General features: G+C 36.7%; 1 protein-coding gene and 1 long non-coding RNA gene across 3 annotated transcripts; both read left to right on the top strand.

The window, feature by feature from the left end:
* Nucleotides 1–54: 54 nt before the first annotated feature.
* LOC114299373 (uncharacterized) lies at nt 55–10,488 on the top strand. Of its 2 annotated transcripts, none has more exons than XR_003642289.2 (7): nt 55–206; nt 390–521; nt 631–727; nt 1,961–1,997; nt 4,227–4,422; nt 9,134–9,953; nt 10,387–10,488. It is a non-coding gene; the product is annotated as an uncharacterized LOC114299373 (long non-coding RNA). The 2 variants fall into 2 exon arrangements; XR_014350670.1 differs by having other exon boundaries at nt 9,126–9,953; nt 10,387–10,468.
* Nucleotides 10,489–12,247: 1,759 nt separating this feature from the next.
* On the top strand, nt 12,248–17,195 carry LOC114299371 (AUGMIN subunit 3-like). Its single transcript, XM_082905918.1, has 10 exons — nt 12,248–12,392; nt 13,838–13,907; nt 14,596–14,653; nt 14,752–14,809; nt 15,334–15,483; nt 15,643–15,783; nt 15,894–16,039; nt 16,319–16,394; nt 16,553–16,648; nt 16,902–17,195. Exons 1-5 carry the CDS (start codon nt 12,328–12,330, stop codon nt 15,338–15,340), a joined length of 258 nt encoding a protein of 85 aa, XP_082762044.1. The 5' UTR covers nt 12,248–12,327; the 3' UTR covers nt 15,341–15,483; nt 15,643–15,783; nt 15,894–16,039; nt 16,319–16,394; nt 16,553–16,648; nt 16,902–17,195.
* The last annotated feature ends 2,120 nt before the right edge of the window (nt 17,196–19,315 follow it).

Genomic DNA, 19,315 nt, shown 5'->3' with positions numbered 1-19,315 from the left:
TAATGATTTAGTATTTATCTCTTTCTTTAAAAGTTTTTGTTTTTAATTGTGCAGGATCTCGACTGTGAGGAGTAGTTGCAAATTCTGTTTGAGTATACTTTCCCACGCCACATAAGCGAATTGAGGAGACAAGCTATTACAATGGAAAGTACTTTACATAAAGTACTGTTGCCCCGCCCTACTAGGCTGATTCAATGATGTGTGAGGTGATCTTATAGTTCTTTATGAAGGAGCATCAAGATGAAATGTGAATTAATATCTTTTCTATAAACATTTTTGACTGTATTATTAATATCTTTTCTTATAGTGGCTTTTGAAGGAGCTTCAATTCACTTGTATAATTAATATCTTTTCTATGAACATTTCTGACTGTTAAATATTTTTCAAAGATCGTGGACACCAAAATTGGTGAGGAGAAGGCTGTTACAATTTCCATGGATGATGGAATTTGTCCAAACACAAATATGACTATTTGGCAAAAATGAAGCCTGCATTCAAGAAGGATGGATCCACGATTGCTGGTATTCAAATAATTTTGTGTTTCTAAAATGATTTACTTTGGAGTTCATGCATTTGTTTGATGCCATAAATTTGAACTTTGACCTGAATTATCACTGCTGCATTTTCTAGGGAATGCTACCCAGGTGAGTGATGGTGCTAGAGCGGTCCTGCTCATGAAGAGAAGTCTTGCTATGCAGAAGGGACTTCCAATTCTTGGTGTTTTTAGGTACATTATTTCCTTAAAATGTGTAACACCCTGTCCCACATCGGAAGTTTGCATGGGTGATCTTGGGCATATATAGCACCACTACCTTGCTACTAAATAACTTGGACTTAAGCTTTTGGGTATTGTTGGTCGACCCACAAGTTATTTGGGCCAGCAAGTAGTGGGGCGTTACAAATGGTATCAGAGCCGACCCATGCACACAACCATGTGGGCCACTTATTCTGGGCTGGCCACGAGCTTGTCGTGGTATTCTGATTGATTATAGACCCTCGCGAGGACGCGAGGATTTATAAGTGGGGGAGTTTGTAACACCCTGTCCCACACAACCATGTGGGCCACTTATTCTGGGCTGGCCACGAGCTTGTCGTGGTATTCTGATTGATTATAGACCCTCGCGAGGACGCGAGGATTTATAAGTGGGGGAGTTTGTAACACCCTGTCCCACATCGGAAGTTTGCATGGGTGATCGAGTTTGTAACACCCTGTCCCACATCGGAAGTTTGCATGGGTGATCTTGGGCATATATAGCACCACTACCTTGCTACTAAATAACTTGGACTTAAGCTTTTGGGTATTGTTGGTCGACCCACAAGTTATTTGGGCCAGCAAGTAGTGGGGCGTTACAAAATGTCACCCCAAAAAATGAGAGGGTAAAAAAAAAAAAAAAACCCCTCAAATGGAGCATAAGCCTTAACATAGAATTGTTGAAATCAAATCAAATAACTCATGTATTTTGAATCTTGATTTTTTGGGACATGTATATTTAGTGCTTGGCTGATTCATATGTTTTTTTATTCAAATCACGCAAAATTTTGTGAAAATGAAAAGGAAAGGGATTAGGAGCAAGATGTACTGAGCCATACTAAACTTTCTCTTCGTTGACTGGTTTGCTAAGAAGTAAGAACACTATGCTAAGGTCATGTCCTCTGTCTCTGTCTGTCTGTCTCTCTCTCTCTCTCTAGTAAGGTCATGTCATCTGTGAAATTTCTGTCTCCATGGTTGACTTGCTGTCTACACTGTAAAGATCAGAATTCAAATTTTTTATGCAGGTTTATTGGTATTTAATAGGTTGAGGTTTGAAAAAATTATCTGTTGTATGCTTTGATACCACATTAAATTGTTAACCGTTCTCATCTAAAGTTTAAACTGTTAGAGAGAGAGGGATAACTATTATTTATATTATCAACAAGAAGTCAGTGTTTCCCTTGTTAATAACTATCTTGCATTTGCTAGGTGTGAGCAATATATACGAGAAGGGCAGCTATTGGAGGTATCAACATCTTTAGTGTTCTTCTGAATTGTATTCTATGGATTGATGAATGCTTTTTACTTCTTTCATGTTTCTTTATGAAGTTCTATCTGCTGGATGAAAACTTCCTCATGGGGCCTATGAAAATGTGAAGTATCAAGGACAATAGAATTAGACTATTCTTTTTCCATGGTTACTTATCTCTATTGCTTTTCTATTCATAGTAAAAAGATATTGACACTGGTCAGTCTTTCAGGAGGCCAAGTAGTGGGAGTTTGGTGGTACACAACATATATTGGGGTCACCATACCAGGCTCTCTCTCGAAACCTTGTTGCTTTGTGAACTTTTTGTGTACCTTTTTGTGCCCTTTGTTTGCCTTTTTCTGTTTAGATAAATTAAGAGTGAAATTTTTTGTCTATGAATACTTGCATCGAACATTTATTGATGTCCATTTGGCTGCATTTTCTCCAACTACATTGGATTAAATTCACTTATTACATGTGCATATGATGTGATGACTTAACAGGGGGAAGACTTAGATTTTGCTTATGATAGCATATCTACCTTTTCAACTAGGAGAGACAACCAGGAGGCAGTTTTTTGTACAGCTTTTTTTTCACATATTTGCGAACTCGACATTTTTGTTTTTTCTTGTGTTTAATTGACGACTTTTTCTATCAGTAGTAGATGGTGATTAATTAATTTATTCTACAGCTTATTTTGATAATGTCAGAGTTGTTTTTATGTGGGAAGTTTGTGTTTGTTGCTTCATATTTTTCAAACTTTTGTTACTGGACTATTGCTTGGGTGGGTATAGTAATATGATTGTTTATTTGGAAGTATATTTAAGTTAAATTTTGGCAGAAAATGGTTCTTAACTTTTTAATGTAACCTTTGTTTTCGGAGTAGCATTTGTGCCTCTAAATGAGTACTTTTAGCTCATGATGTTGCGTTACGCTGGCATTTAGTACTTTTTAACATTTTGCTAGAATGCGTACAAATATTTTCACAACACAACCGAGTTAAACAGTGGTTTAGGAGCAAGAAATATTAGATCACCACTACCCCGAAAAGTTTAAGCTCTTAGGAAAGGACCGAATGATACATATAAAGTTCTTCAACACCCTCTGTCATGTGTAATCCTATCTTGCACTTGGAGATGCAAACGTCCAAGCAAGTGAAGAAACATAATGCAAATGGGGAGCCTTGAACCCAAGACCTCTCCTAAGTTAAGCTTTGACACCATATTAGATCACCACCAGTCCTAGAAGCTTAACACTTTGAACAAACATAGATTATCAATATGGAAGATTATTTTGGTAAAATGAAATAAAACACTTTCCTTTCTTTTCTTTTATTTATTCCATCCAAGCAAGATAGGTGACATTATCTTCTCTTTTATTCATCCAAACATAATGGTGAGAAACCATAATCATTTTTTTTCTCACCTCTCCTCACAATCCAAATGGAGTGCAAGTATTCAGGAAAGGGGCCCAACAATGCAGATGAAGCTTTCCAACAAGAACTTCATGGAATCAATTTAGGCTTATTCTTTTCTCTTTAGTATACTCCACTCTGTCTCTTTATTTTTTGTATGGTTATATGGATTTTGAAAATTGTTTTACTAAGCTTTGTCAAGAGAGGGCAGCATTGGTTGTTGCAATGAGCTCATTGATGTAGAACGAGATAGGAGAAGAGAGGGAGGAGAACTCGAGAACGGCCACAGCCAAAAACTATCAATAATATTATTAAAAAACTGAATACTACAATGTAAATCCTAATAGTTGTAAGCAAAAAGAAACTTAATCAAAGCAGGAAACCTATTCAACTAATATCTCTTACTAATTTTTTTTTTAATTAAATAATAATAATAATAATAATAATAATAATAATAATAATAATTAAAAGAAAAACAACCTATTACATTTATGGGACCAAAAAGACTTCGGGTCCACGGGCTTCACCCTAGGCTTCCAAATTTGATAATTGGCCTCCAACCAGTTAAGTGGCCTGCCAACATAATGATTCAAGTTTGAGTTTAAGGGCAGGCATTTGTGTGAATAATGCTAATGGTAAGGTTTGTACCCTGTTCAATACGGCGTATGATTTTTCTCACCACTCAATTCAATGCCTGTAAATTTCCTTTGACATGCAGAGTTAAATTTTTGCTTCCTTGTTTCCTTTGAAATAAGTCATGATGATGCATACTTGTTCTTTGCTTCTGTTGATGCATTAACTTTCTTCTCCAGGGATGCTACTTTAGCACATAAAGCTGAGACTTTGGAATTGTAGAGACAGCTTAGGCAACTGCAGACTCAGTATGATATGCTTACTGGACAGGCTTCAGCATTGATCCAAGGAAAAAGGGCATGAGTTGCAGCAACATCTACTGTCAATGGACAGCTTACTACTATAGATGATAGCCTGTCAGCAAGAAATTTAGAGGTGTGCAGTACAAATCAACGTTGTTATGTTATTAGCTTTAGCAGTTCGAATATATTCTATGAAAATTGGTCAATCATGGTGGAATGCCTATCTCAGTTTCTTTAGGAGGTAGAAAAAGCAAGTTTTTAAGCAATGGTGTCAATTTGTAATAATCTCAGTGGTTGTTAGAATACATTTCATTTGTTAATTGTTAATTGTATAGCTTTCTCTTTTCCTTTATGCTTTCGGTGGTAGTGGGTCATTTGGTATCCAATGTACCATTCTTCTCTCTATAAAGAGAGAGTTCATTACTCTTTGTAATTAATACAAACAAATCAATAATACATCATTTATAACATGGTATTTATAACATGGTATCAGAGCTAGGTTAACAACCTAGTCATTCTGCTTCACCGGCGGGCGGCAGTCTCGCCTTGGCCGCCCGCCGGACCTCTACACATACCTTCTCTCCCGCTGTTTTGATTCGGAGTTAGCAGAAGCATCACATATTGATCCACACACTGCCATACAAACAGACACACAAGACACATGGGCTCTCGGTCTCTCTGTCTACGGTGTAATACAAAGTACAAAGTGAGATTTGAAATGGTGGCCTAAAGAAGACGTTTGAGATATCTGTGTTTTCTTGAGAAAATTACACAGACAGAGGGACATCTCTCTCTCTCTCGGTCCTTCCGTGCGAGCTCTCGTTGCAGATTTTGGCCAACACAAAAACAACCACAACATCTCTCTCTCTCTCGGGATGGAGCAGCGTTGACATCCTTGGGCACCACATCACCTCTGTACATCAAACTGCCAGCCATGTACTGGCCCTCGTTGAATCTGTTTGGCTAAATCATGATTTGTTCAAGCCTCAGGTCAGAGGTTCGAGGGCTGGTAGAGAGAGCGAGAGAGAGAGAGAGAGAGAAATGGGAAGCCTCATCTTCATCCCAGCTCTCTTGCTGTCTATGAGCTCCGCCGTGTTCTCGTGCCTACCGTCGGATCGAGCAGCCTTGATGGACTTGAGAGCTGTCCTACACCACACGCCGAGTGGCCAACATCAACCTCCGCGGCGAGTACGAAGACCCATCTACGAAAGTTCAAATTCTTCTACCACAAACTTTGCAGATTCAATACTGTGTTTAGAAGCACAGATATCTCAAAGGTCTAGCAAAGCAGCTTGGGCAGCATTTAGAAGCAATACATTGAGACCGTTCCAGTCTGGTCTGATAATATTCTTCTACCATCACTCCTGTCTATGGTAATCTCAACCAAGCTCTCTCTCTCTCCCAGGCAACAGGAAGCATCTTCTCCCCACTCACACCCACCAACTTTTGTCCCCCTCTTTTCGTTTCTTTTTATTTTCCTCTTATCTACACACTCTTCTTTTATTTAAACATTAAACCCTCTCTCCCCTCATTCATTTTCTTATTATTCTTATGCCCACCCTCAGAATCCAACATCCATGTGATCTTTGCCCCTTTTTTATCCACCCACCTCCATTTTATTTTTTGTTTACAATATATTTGTTTCCGCTGTCCTTACCCACTTTCAGTATAATGGCTGGCACATCATGTGTTGGTTTGAACCACAACGTGCGTCCCATTACCACTTTATTTCTTTTATTTTCTCTTCATTTTTCCAAAAAAAAAAAAAAAAAAAAAAAAAAAAAAAAAAAAATCTCTCTTTCTGCCCGAATGCTCTCTCTCTCTAGAAATTTATTCGGTGAGGATTAGTGTGCCTAACGTGGAGGGGGCAAGTCTCATCAAAATGTGAAACCCTAAAAAAAAAAAAAAGAAGTTCCCACTGTACCACTCTCTAATTATTTTTCTTTCTTTGCTTTTTCGTGGGCCAGAGAGTACACCACTTTCTTTGTTTTTTTTTGCTTTTTCGTAGAACTCAACAAACCACACCACGTTCCCACCACACCATTTTACCTTTTTTTTTATTTTATTTTATCTTCCATTTTACTTAAAAAAAAAAAAAAAAAAAAAAAAAAAAAAAAACAACAACAACAACAACACAGAGGAAGACGATGAACTTATTTTATTCATGTCGGGACTCATCCCGATCACCATCTTACACCAAAAAAAAAAAAAAAAAAAAAAAAAAAAAAAAAAAAACAAACAAACAAACCAACACATAACCACATCCACAGGTGGGATTTTTCTTCTCTACTCTGCCGCCGGTCTCTTCTTTTTGCCTCCGTCCTGAGCGGCCCTTGACGGTGTTGCCTCCGTGTTTCCCACTCCACTGGGCACGTTCACCCCACCATACTCCTCCACTGCAGCATATGGAGGACCTCCAAATCGGAACATCACGGTGGCCTTCCGCTTCAGCTCCTTGTTTTCTGCCCTTAGCACGCTTATCTCTGCTCGCGCATCCTTATACATGCGTTGGAGCAGAGCCAGCTGGGAGTTTAACTGCTGCACCTCATTTGTCCTACTCTGCAGCCGGTGCGACAGGTTTGTGACCGCCGTCATGGACTCCACACATGCCTTCAAAGTATACTGATTGGCCTCCACATCCGTCTGCACCGCCATTTTTTGCTCCACAGACCGCATCGGAAAGTTCAGCGGAGCAAACCCAGCGGTGTTTGGTTGAGGTTCACTGGCCACCGCACCAGTTCTCTCTCCTGTGGACTCGTTGAGGTCGGGAAACAGGGTAAGCAGCCCGCGGGAAGACGAAGCCATTTTCTGGGCAACAGAGTATTACAGACTATCTCTCGCAACAGAGTGTTCCAGACTCTCTCTCTCAGCACCGGAAGAGTTTTTCAGGGAATTTTCAGAAGTTTTTTTTGTCTGCCTCAGCCTCAGGTTCAGTCTTGGTTATATAGCCGAGGCAGCCACGCGTATCGCGCGCCTCTTGACGCCGACAAATTGGCACGCCTTTTCATGGCACATCTTTTGATAAAGTGGGCACGCCTTTTGATGCCACACCTTTTGAGGGCACGACTTTTGAGGGCTCGATATATATCTCCATGTATATTTTTTGGGCAGCCTATCTCCACACTCATACAGTGTCTTCTACACCGGTCAGCTTTTACATCGGTCCGGCATGACCCCGTAAACTGTCACAACATTGTCTTTTACAACGGTCCGACATGACCCCGTAAACTGTCCTGCTACAACGGTCCGACATGACCCCGTAAACTGTCCTGCTACATCGGTCCGACATGACCCCGTAAACTGTCCTGCTACATCGGTCCGACATGACCCCGTAAACTGTCCTGCTACATTGGTCCGACATGACCCCGTAAACTGTCCTGCTACAACGGTCCGACATGACCCCGTAAACTGTCTTCTCCAACGGTCCGACATGACCCCATAAACTGTCTGCTACATCGGTCTGACACGACCACACAGTGTCTTCTCCAACGGTCCGACATGACCCCATAAACTGTCCTGCTACATTGGTCCGACATGACCCCGTAAACTGTCCCGACATTGATTCCGGTCAGCTTCTACAACGGTCCGACATGACCCCGTAAACTGTCTGACACGACCATACAGTGTCTCCTATCCCATTTTTAATTTTATTTGTCAGCTTATTTTTCTGTTTTGTTACTCTCTCCAAACTCAAGTTGGCTAGTACCTATCCTCCTTGAGTTTGAGGGGGGCTGTTAATTGTTAATTGTATAGCTTTCTCTTTTCCTTTATGCTTTCGGTGGTAGTGGGTCATTTGGTATCCAATGTACCATTCTTCTCTCTATAAAGAGAGAGTTCATTACTCTTTGTAATTAATACAAACAAATCAATAATACATCATTTATAACATGGTATTTATAACATCATTAATGAATATATGCTTTTATAAAACCAAACTATGGTTTTATACTGTACACATGACAAAAATAATCTCAAGTTGGATTACATCCAGTATGTGGATTTGCAAGTTTGCTGTTGATCTACTTTTTTTAAGCAAAAAGTAGGCAAGAAATATGACCAAACAAGAATGATGTCACATGTGATGCGCTTGTACTTTACCTTATCATATAATTTATTTTAATTTTATTTAAATATCCACTCTTCATTGTTAACTACCCCAGTGTACCTGTTTGTAACCAACCACCTCTCCTTTTGATTTGCCACTCTTTCAAAACCCCAAAAGGTAGAATATTTACATTTAAATGGAAAAGAGGAAGTTCCCTAGGAATTTGGGGGAACTTTTTAGCCTTTGAAGAGGTGCTTGTGTAGGGCGGAGGAAGAAGGCTTGGTGTTTGGCCCCTTTGGCAATTATATGGCTTTTGTGGGGAGAAAATAATATAACTATTGAGGGCAAAGAGGTATGAATTTTGAAATTGAAGAGAAGTTTTGTCTCCGTATAGTATAGTATAGTTGGTTTTTGGGGGCGGTTAACTCATCTTTGGATCAATTTTTGGACTTTTTAGAGGCCTTTGAATAGGTTTGGTTCCTGGATCAGAAGCTGCAATAATGATTTATGTTTTTATATATCTTTTATGATATTTTTCATAACAAATAAGAATGATAGCAAGGGTAAATGCTGGAGGGAACTCAACACTGATTATCCAACTATAGTGTCTTTTTTTGTTTAGTTGCATGATAGTGTATGGATTTTCATATGAATATTTCACCTTTGAATAATCTCTATTGGGTAATTTTTTTGGCTTTGATGCCTACATTCTAATTTGGTGGGAACGTATATGCACTTTATTTGGTGCTTGATTTCATGAGTTTTTAGAAGTTTTATGTTTTAACTTAGAGGAATGCAGTTCTTGGAAGGATGGCTTCTTCTACGGCTAAAGAGTTGGCTCATTATCATTCAAGGGTTGGTAACGTGTCTTTTCCATCCACTTTTGTCATTTGTGCCCTATTTTGGTTATTTCAGGGGATGGTAACATGTCTTTTCCATCCACTTTCGTCATCATTTTGGTTATTTCTGTTGGCAAATTTATTTATTTTAATGTGATATGTAAATTTTAATGTAATAAAATTACTTTTATCATTTCCTTTGAAAGATTTCTTATGGTTATCTGAATCAGTGTTATTAAAGGCGTGCCTAGGTGTGCACCTAGGCCTAAGTCCCATCCAGGCCCAAGGTTTACGCCTTGTAGTGTTCCAGGCCAGGCGACTTCGATAAGGCTCGCCTAGGCGTGCGCCTATGCCCAAGTCCCGTCTAGGCCCAAGGTTTGCGCCTTCTTGTGTTCCAGACCAGGCGATTGTGATAAGGCGCTTGACTGGCCCAAGGCTTATATCTTGAGGACTTTTTTTGTTGTTGCTTTAATTTGTTTTGTTTAAAATTTGACTATTGATTTAATATGGTGCAGCTACAGAAGATCCTTACTCTTATTAAAGATGCCAATACGTTGGGCATTTAACCCAAAATCAATGATAGAAGAAAAATTAGCCCTAATTCCTAATCTCCAAAAAACACTAAATGTTTAACATTTTATTTTGTTTATGTTGACCACTAAATTATTTAATTATATTAAATTATATATTTTTTTTCCGTACAAGGTACGCCTCACTTCGGTGAAGCCTGCGCCTCACCTTGCGCCTTGAGCCTAGCCCTCAGGAGACCTTGGCACATTGGTGCGCCTATCGCCTTTAATAACACTGATCTGAATTGTATCCAAACATAGATGGGTTGGGTTTTGAATATTGAATGCTCTAATATTTTTTCATTAATAAGGTTACTTGCTAGATTAATTGGTTAAGGGTTGACCTTGTATACTGGGTTTTGGTTGAGGTTCTTGACCTGATTATTGTTGAGCTAGTCTGAGGTTGGTTGCTTTGGACGTCAGCGAACCACACCTCAATTTACTCATTATCATCTATGTCAAACAAATCTTGGTTGTATGTTATTTTCCAACACCTATGCTTTACGTTGGCTTGACATTCTGTACAAAAAGTAGAGAGTTTTGGGGTTGCTCGAGAAAAATGAGAAAAACAAATGAAACAACATGGTTTTGTTAAACTACTTTTATACCTTTTTGAATGAGTTTTGGAATTCTTTTATATGCAGAGAATGGCATCTACTTAGCTTACTCCAACTTTCATCCATACTTGATTGTGGATGCGTCTCGTATGAAGGAGCTGAATCATTGGTTTGTATGATTATTGAACTGTTAGTTCATTTTATTGTATTTACTTGGAATTGCATTTCTTGGAAGTTATGATGAAATATATCATATACTGAGTGCAAATTTTCAGATATTTCCTCGTGGAAGTTGTATCATGTTAGTTTTGGTGACCTTTTTTGTGATTTTATTCAGGGTCCCTAACCTTTTTTATGATTTGATTCAGGGTCCTTGTTGACTAGTTGCTGAGGAGGGCAGAGCTAAATGTTCATGGGTGAGTCTTGATGACATCTCAAATATCGTAGTACGAGGTAGTCTTCTTTCTTTTTTCTATTGCTTAAATTGTCTTGTAGTCTTTCTATAATGATGTTATGCTCTCATGTCAGCGACCATCTCTTGGTTGATGTTAAGAACTCTTTGTATTTTATAATGCTTATATATTTACCATTTGATGTTCCGCTGTAGTTCTTTTTATCTATTTGATATATGGGTAAACTACATTGACACCACTTGAATTCTTTTGAAATCACTGTCACTGCTCTATTCATTGAAATATCACTGACCTCCTTCACTTGTGATTTTAACCTATCAATCCCACCCATCCATGAGTCAACTATTTGTTGACTAACGGAAATTGTTAACTTTAACCAAAAATATTTTTCAAAACACCCACTTTGCTCTTGTACACAACCACCGCCTCTTTTTACTTCTGCAATGGGTAGGTAGTTTAATCCAAATAAGTATACAAAAAACATATTTTCATTTGGTTATATTTGTTTCTGCAGCTTGGCACACTTTGAGAAATCCTATTGTCAATTTGTAGGCATTGACACAAACCAACCCACGTATACATGTCCAGACAATTTTGATTTGTATAGGGCATGTATTATCAAGTCTACTTATCAAAAAAAAAAAAAAAAGAGGAATTTTTTTACTTATCATTCTCCCTTTGCTGATGCAGCAGATTTAGAGACGTCACGTCATCAATGTATATATGAATTGCAACGGCTTCGCTCTTTGAATGTAATTTTACTTATGCAGCTTTTTGAAGTTTTTGGTTCTTTGCATCGTAAGTGTTTGGTTTCAATGTTATGGAATTTTGAAGGACATTATAATCTAGTTGAAGATGGCTTTTTCAAGTTTTAGTTTGGAAAGAGATGTGTAGGTGGTATTAATCTGCAGAAGAAAAAAATATTGGCCAAGGTCAATGGTAACTATGATCTGGTTCTCTAAAGAGGTTTTGTTTGGTACGTGCTGTGAGATGTGACAATCTTCTGTCATCAACCCAACTTTTTTTTTTTTTCCATTATTTTTTTTTCCCTTTTAATATTTATCCTACTTCTGCCCTCTCTTTCTGCAGTTTATCTTCTATAAAGAAAAAAATGAATATGATGAATTTGATAAGTCCTTTTATGACAGTCTCTAATATTCTATTCGTCACATTTTGATTATTGTGGATGCTTTTTCTGTGGGGTGATATAATTTGAATATCTTGTTCTGTTGTGATTTTTCTGTTATTAATTAAATTGTGAGAGACCTCCACCTCCTCTCTCTGTCTCATGAGTCATTGTTATACACATGACAATCAGATGTGTTAGATTGATCCTACTTCTGAAACATTGTCACGAGAACATCTAATATGCAAGTTCTTCAGCATATTATGCAATCAGGTTCAATAATTTTTTGTTAGAAGTTGTTTGTTAAACAAGACCTACATTTTTTAACGTCCTTCTTTTATGACTTTGTGCTGAATGTTTAGCTGTCCAATATTTATAAAAAAAAGAAAAAAAAGAAAAAAAAAAGAACTTTATACTTGTTCAATACTGTGACAGATTTGGAACGAGTGAAAGACGGTAGAAGCTCAAGTTAAGCAGCAAGCTATTCTCATGGCACTTAAGGCTCAAGTAACGTCAGATGAAGCTCACATACATCTTGATCTTCATTTTCTTGGGTAGAAGATCTCTATTTTATTTGTTATTCTTGAACTTAGATTTCTAGTTGTTCGTTGAGCTCCTTCTCAATCCTGTTAGCAAGATGTATTACTTGAGCTGAAATGATATGCATGAAAAAGTTGCCATTGCATTCAATGGCTTGTGGAGCTCTTCAATGCAAAATTCATATGGATGTGATTTGAGGTGGCTGTGAGCAGAAAGTAATTTTCAATATACTGCATAGATCTGTGGAGTAAAAACGTTTCTAATTTATCTAAAGGTAATTGGTTAGGTGAAGCTCAAAAGGTCAGAACGATGCTCGAGAGGTGGAACGCTTGCAACCTCTACATGCTCTTCACTTTATTGTATTTTTACTTGAAAGCACTTATTTCCTATATATTATCTTGTGTCCTTGATCAACAGTACAAATATCAAGCTCTCAATTATATTGCCAAGTGACATCATTTTTAAGAACTGACATAATCTACTGCCACACCAATATTGCCTACCATACCAACTATAGAGTTCACTTTTATACTAAAGCGGACGTGGATCATAGTGTGATTGGGTTAGTGTGATGCATTAGGCATGATAATACCATGCTTATACATGCTTGATAATGAGGTTTCTAAAGTTTGTTGTTATTAAAAACTCAGTTTTGGCATGAAACAGCTTTGGCCTTTTCATACAGTGTTTGATCTATGAACATTTTTTTGTATTTTGGAAGTGCTTTGTTTCTATGGTATGTTGTTAACTGTTTGCAATAGTGAGTGTGAGACTAGTATGCTAAAGGTTAAAATGTTCCTTTCAAAGTAAACAGTGAAGTTGAAACCTTACATTTCATTGTTTCGTCATGAGGCTGAATCATGGGCTAGCCATTTCAAGCCCAAGAAATTATTCTCTCTTTTAGTAAATCTTACTCCCTCCGTCCCAAAATAGTATTCCCTTATTCCATTTTTCATTGTGCCAAAATATTAGTCCCTTTTTCAAAAACCAAGGATTAAAATAATATGAATTTCCTATTTTGCCCTTCTTTTAAATTTATTAACAACCCAAAAAGTACAATCATAACAATTGATATTTCCCAAAAAAGGTACTATCAAAGCGTAATTTTGGAAAATAAATTTTTTCAAAATGCAATAATTGTACTATCAAAAAAAGTTAGATTTTCCAAAAGGGACTATTATTTTGGGACAGAGGAAGTATATTTTTTTAGAGCAGCCCTAAGAAAAAGCTAGCCTCTCAAATGGATAACGTGAACTTGGTATAATGCCTTGATAACAAAACAAAACATGTATATGTATTATATGATCAAGTTAATGCTCTGATGACTCTAATATCTATTACGGAAGAACTTGTATATGTAATTTACCATAAAATTCTTTTTAATAGAACAGTAACTTCTTTGGTAATTAACAAACTACTTGTGCAATTATGTTTAAATTTTTGATTGTCTAATGAATAGGAGAAAGCATGTTGAACTTGTGGGAGAACTTTCAAATCTTTATCACAAAGAAGTGAATTTGTTATCTGAGGTATGAACCTTCAGCAAGTATCTGATTTCTACGATCTGCTTGTTATAACCTAAAGTCTCTATGAGTTGTTCCTCATGCTTAAATGACTCCATTCTTTAGTGGTTGTAGCCATTAATTTCTTATTTGTGATGTGCTTTCAATATATTACATGCTTATCAGCAACATATGAATGCTTGATTCTTTCTCTGCAGTGATGTGTCTTGGATGTTGATTCTGTTGTTGGCTATCAGTTTTTATTTTTAATTCCAAGTTAAAGCATAAATTGGTTAGGCGCATAGAATCAATACTTGTTCTTTCTAAGTTAATAAACTTATTCCATATTATAAACATGATGTTTGCTATTGGCATCTTTAATGGGAATTTCCACTATAATTCCTTGGTAACTTAGTCACTTTGCTGATGTTTGCACATGGTCAGATTACATTTCAGTTGCTGGTACTCTTGAGCAATAAATTGTGAATTTTCCTTTATATGTTTTTTTGTATCTTCAGGAATGGTCATTGACATCTTTTGACTATTAACTATATGTTGTTTTGGTGTACGAATAACTATAAAACAAATTTGATACTTGTTCTAAAAAGCCCTGATTTCTGTAATTATAATTTTTTTTACCTAGTCTTTGCAGGCTTTTGGGTGAGGATAATTTGTATAAATTCTAATTGTGAGTGTGTGCCGTTTATTTTCCCAGACTATTCCTGATCTTTGTTGGGAGCTGGCTCAGCTTCAAGACACATACATTCTGCAAGGTATCGGAAATAATGGTTTTGGCTTGTAAAGCTAAAAACTTGATCTTTGTTTCTCTTTTTCTTTTTTATATATGTAAATTTTATTCTCGAGTATGCAGGTGATTATGATTTGAAGGTCATCTGCCAAGAATACTATATATTAATCTGCAAAAAGAGGTGTGTTTAGCTACATGATAATGTAATTTTTAGCACATTTCTATTAAAAGTTTTCTTGTTGAGAGATGTTGATGATAATAAAAGCCTACTCACAAGAAAGGTTAGTATGGTCTATTTTTGGAGATGGAACTTTTGTAATTCTTAGCAATAGGTTGGAAACCAGATTCTTGGTCTGTTAATCTAATATTGCCTTAATTAGTTGCTTGACACCTTACTGGTTTGAGTGGTTTGATCATGGCATCCAAATCTGAATTTTACAAGTTAGATCAAGTACTTTAGACATGATTGGTTTTAGCCATTATTTTTTCTTGGTTAATATATTTTGACCCTGTGCATATAGTTTTTTTTTTTTTTTTAATGTGTGAAACAGCCATGTTCACAAAGGACTATATGTTGTTAAAACCAAACTAATGTTGGCATTGCTAGGTTGTGGAGTGAGTTCCATTTTGCTGCACCAATGCTATTGTGGTATTCGGTGGTAGTTCACATCTTCTTCCAAGTTCTAATTACTTGTGTTATTGCAGTTCATAAATCATCTGGTTAATCAGCTTGCAAGGCATCTGTTTTTAAAGATAGCTTGTCAGTTGGAAGAGAATACCATGCTTGGAGTTTATTCATTGCTTAAAGTTATTGAGTAGCTGCAGGGATTTCTGTCAGCAACCAAAGGCCGAGTGGTATGTGGGCACTTTATTAAGGTTCTCGGAAACCACTCATTGAGCTTTTAATTATAGAAAAATCTGATCATTTAGTTGAATTTCCCTAGTAATTTTTTTATCATTTTTGTTTTTACTTTAATTGTTATTATCTTTATTTTTGTCTTGTAATTTTTATAGGGTCGTTGCCTAGCATTGATGTACAAGAACAAGGAGCATTGGATACTTTTAGATACCTCTTGAGTATTCATGCAAGTAATGACAGTACATTTTCTTCAATGTGCCCCAGTCTGAGACTCTACCGTGTCATAGGAGCTGCTGGTACTGTCATGTTGACTTCTCCTTAATCAATCATATTATTATTCTTCTTCTTCATCTTCTATCTTGAAGAAAAAATAAAAAGTTGCTTGCTCTTCTTTTAATTCTGGTAGATGCTCAAGCTGGTTTGTCAACATAGGTATCAATCGGCACAAGGCACTTTTCAACAGATGTCTTGCTTTCAGTCAGACTTGATGACCCTTTAGTCCGACCTAGAGAATGCCTTTCCTGAGGACAGAAATAGATGTATCAATGAGCTGTGAGTTATCCTTCATTCCACAAAGCAAATAATTTATTCTCTGCAAGTAGTGTATTTACCAGACATCCCAGATATCAGCAACAGGATGTGTTTTTGTAACTATATAATTTTGCCGTTCTGTGAGACCAATGATGAGGTTGTGGCAACATGAAAATCATGCCTACTACAGAAAATGATAATCAGGAACTTCTCATTTTCTGAGTTGCAGATCAAATCCTGATATTGTATGAAACTTAGAATTTACAGTGAGCACTTATTTTGTGTTTGCTTATATGCTAGGTGCACTCTTATTCAAAGTTTGCAGCAACTAGTTTTTTTGTCATCAACAACTGGTCAACCAATACTGACACCTTGGGTATGCATTTCATCTTTTTCCAATGCATTTTTTGTTTTTTCTTTACTCTTTTCCAACATCCTCTTTCACATCCTGTTTAGTCTTTTTATTATGTTCTCCCTTTTCATCTAATCGACCCTGAGACATCTTTTGGGCTTCTTGTTTCAAGTTCCTTATAGCTATTAATGAAAGAGCTGGATGAATTGGAAAAGATCAATGCAAAACTATCCGCTGCAGTTGAAGAAGTAACGCTTGATCATTGCAAGAAGTGTGAGGTAATTCTCACCCATTCTTGTTTGTTTCTTGTTCTGAATCGCTTTTTAAGTTCTAAGATGTTCAATCATTGATTGGGGTTATAATTTGTACTTATTTGTTTGCAAATTGGTTGCTTGGCAACATAAAGTTGATACTATTGTCGTTGCTATTTGCTATTGATGTCTTTCCTTAGTCATCAATCCGTGACCCTAACATTTATGATCGCCATGTATTTGTGTACGCAAACTCATCCAAAATGCTTCTGGAATGCAGATCGTAAAACATCATTCACAAGAGGCGGGTATTTGTCGACTTCTGCAATCCTGAGTGTTTGTGGAATCAAGTTATAGAACTGACTGCTCGAGTCAGTGCTTTGCAAGCTTCATAGTTCATTTGAATGCTGTTAATATTATACATTTGGCTATCAATCCCATTAGTGAACTGATCTTTGTAAAATCTCATGTCTATTATTGTCCTGTTTTTATCGATGCCGAAAGTTTTTTATGGAGTGGGGAACCCAATATGTATTTTTTTATTTATTATTTCAATCCATTCATTTTATCACAATCCTAGCGCAGGTTAACCATAGAAGTACTTTGAGATGCCATGTGCAGAAGGTTTGTGCTTAGAAATTGGAAGAATGAAATTGGAAGAACATTTAGAAAGACGAGAAAAACATAGGTGGTGTTTAGCTGTAGCTTTAGGGTTTATTCAGCTCCTTGATCATTAATAAAAAAAAAAGAAAAAAAACAATTAAAGAATAACTAATAAACCTATGAGGAACAGCCATCAATTGTTTTGTCATAACATTGGAGAAAAATTCAAAAGACTTTAATAGGATGTTCACCCTTGTTAATACGGTCTGTAGGGTGCTTTGCAGCTCTCCCAAACCTGGACTGCCGATGATGGCAGCACTGTTTTTTCTGTGTTTGTGGAATTGATACTTCGATCACTTCTCTTGCTAACATTGTCCTTGGATAACATCGATTACAATTTCTGAGTCACACCAATCCCAACTCGGTGTAGGCGGCACCTGAATGATCCGGTATGGGCGTAGCCCTCGAATGATCTGGCATGGGTGGTTGGAGCGCATATGAAGCTTTTTATCAACACTGCACTTGGTTTGCTGCCTCTCACATTCTTCACTAAATTCTGCATTGCTTTAATTAAATCCTGTGTTGATCCCTGATTTGACACGACATCCTTCTTCTTAGGACTGTATATGTATTGTGGTTAAGACATTAACAGGTTAGTAAATGTTAGCTTATGTTTTTGTTCATACTATAAAAGTTTGACCAATGGTAAGAAGAGTAAACCGAAAGAAAGATTCAAGTCTTTGAAGCTATTTGATGGAACAAAGACTTGAAAATCTCATATCTTGAAATGTTGAAACTTCCATTGAAAACCTAGCTAAGGACAAATTAATCAGTGTCATACCATTGATTTGATTTTTGACTTATTGTTCTCCACTAACCTGGGTTAGTCCAAAACAAGGTAATAACATATTTACTCGGTGGTTGGTTATCTACAGTGAAAGTTAGGTTTGTAGTCAAAAAATCCCTATAAGTTGTCATAGTTCTGTTTTTACTCTTTATATATTTTTTGTAAAAAAATAAAAAATCAATTAAAATAGTTAATTTTCAAACGAGCCGACCTCTCATCAAGTGATGTTTACATGCATGTGTATGTTATACCTATCACATGAAGGTGTCACAAAAATTGTTCCACGAGATCTTTCAAATAGTATTGCTCGGTTGACCAATTGATGTGTGTCGATCAATTGGCCCGTCATCTAAGGCTTGAATTCGTAACAAATTTGATGAATTTTTACATATATTGAATGCAATTGGTTGAAATTAAGGAAAGTTGGCTTGATAACTGGAAAAATTAAAGAAATTAGCTTAGCTAATAAGTATGATTTTATTTTTGATCTTTTCGTACAATGTTTTGAAAATTGAGTCGATGATCAAATTGGAAAATGAGCTGGGTGGATGAGTCACTAGTTCAACTATTGGGTCAAATCGGATCGAACCGTAATATCATAAATATATTTAAATTTATATAACCAAATCAAACTAAATCAAGCCGTAAGTCCCATCAAATGGAGTCAGCTGCATGAATATTTTTCTCTACTCGACTCTATATAAGGCCATTTCATTTAGTCAAATTAAAGAGATTCATATCTCTATTTACTACATTAGTCTACGCCAATCTAGATATACCCTTTCCCTAACACTACCATTTATCGGCACTGTATCGCATCTCTTCACTACTGCCTCAGTTGTATGTGACCAAAACTATTTCAATCTATTCTATCTTAACTTATCTTCTATCAGTACTACTCCTACCCATTCCGTATTTTCTAGTTTTGCCACACATCCACCTAAGTATTCTCATCTTAACAACACTCATCATATTATTTTTTAGTTACCCAACATTCCGTCATATACAACATCGCTCGTCTAATAGTCGTTTTATAAAATTTTCCTTTTAGTCTAATGGGTACTCGTTTATCGCACAGTACTCCAAACGCACTCCTCTACTTAAGCCACCCCGCCTTAATTCTATGGACCACATCCGCTCTAATCTCTCCAGTCATTGTGATAATCGATCCTAAATAACAAAAATGTTCACTCTTAGGCAGTTTTTGGTTCTCAATCTTCACTTCTCCTCTACTTCTATTGTGA

Source organism: Camellia sinensis, chromosome 14, assembly GCF_055761805.1.
Source record: "Camellia sinensis isolate YWXY chromosome 14, ASM5576180v1, whole genome shotgun sequence".
NCBI classification, from domain to species: Eukaryota; Viridiplantae; Streptophyta; class Magnoliopsida; order Ericales; family Theaceae; genus Camellia; species Camellia sinensis.
This window is presented reverse-complemented; position numbering and strand designations above follow the sequence as displayed.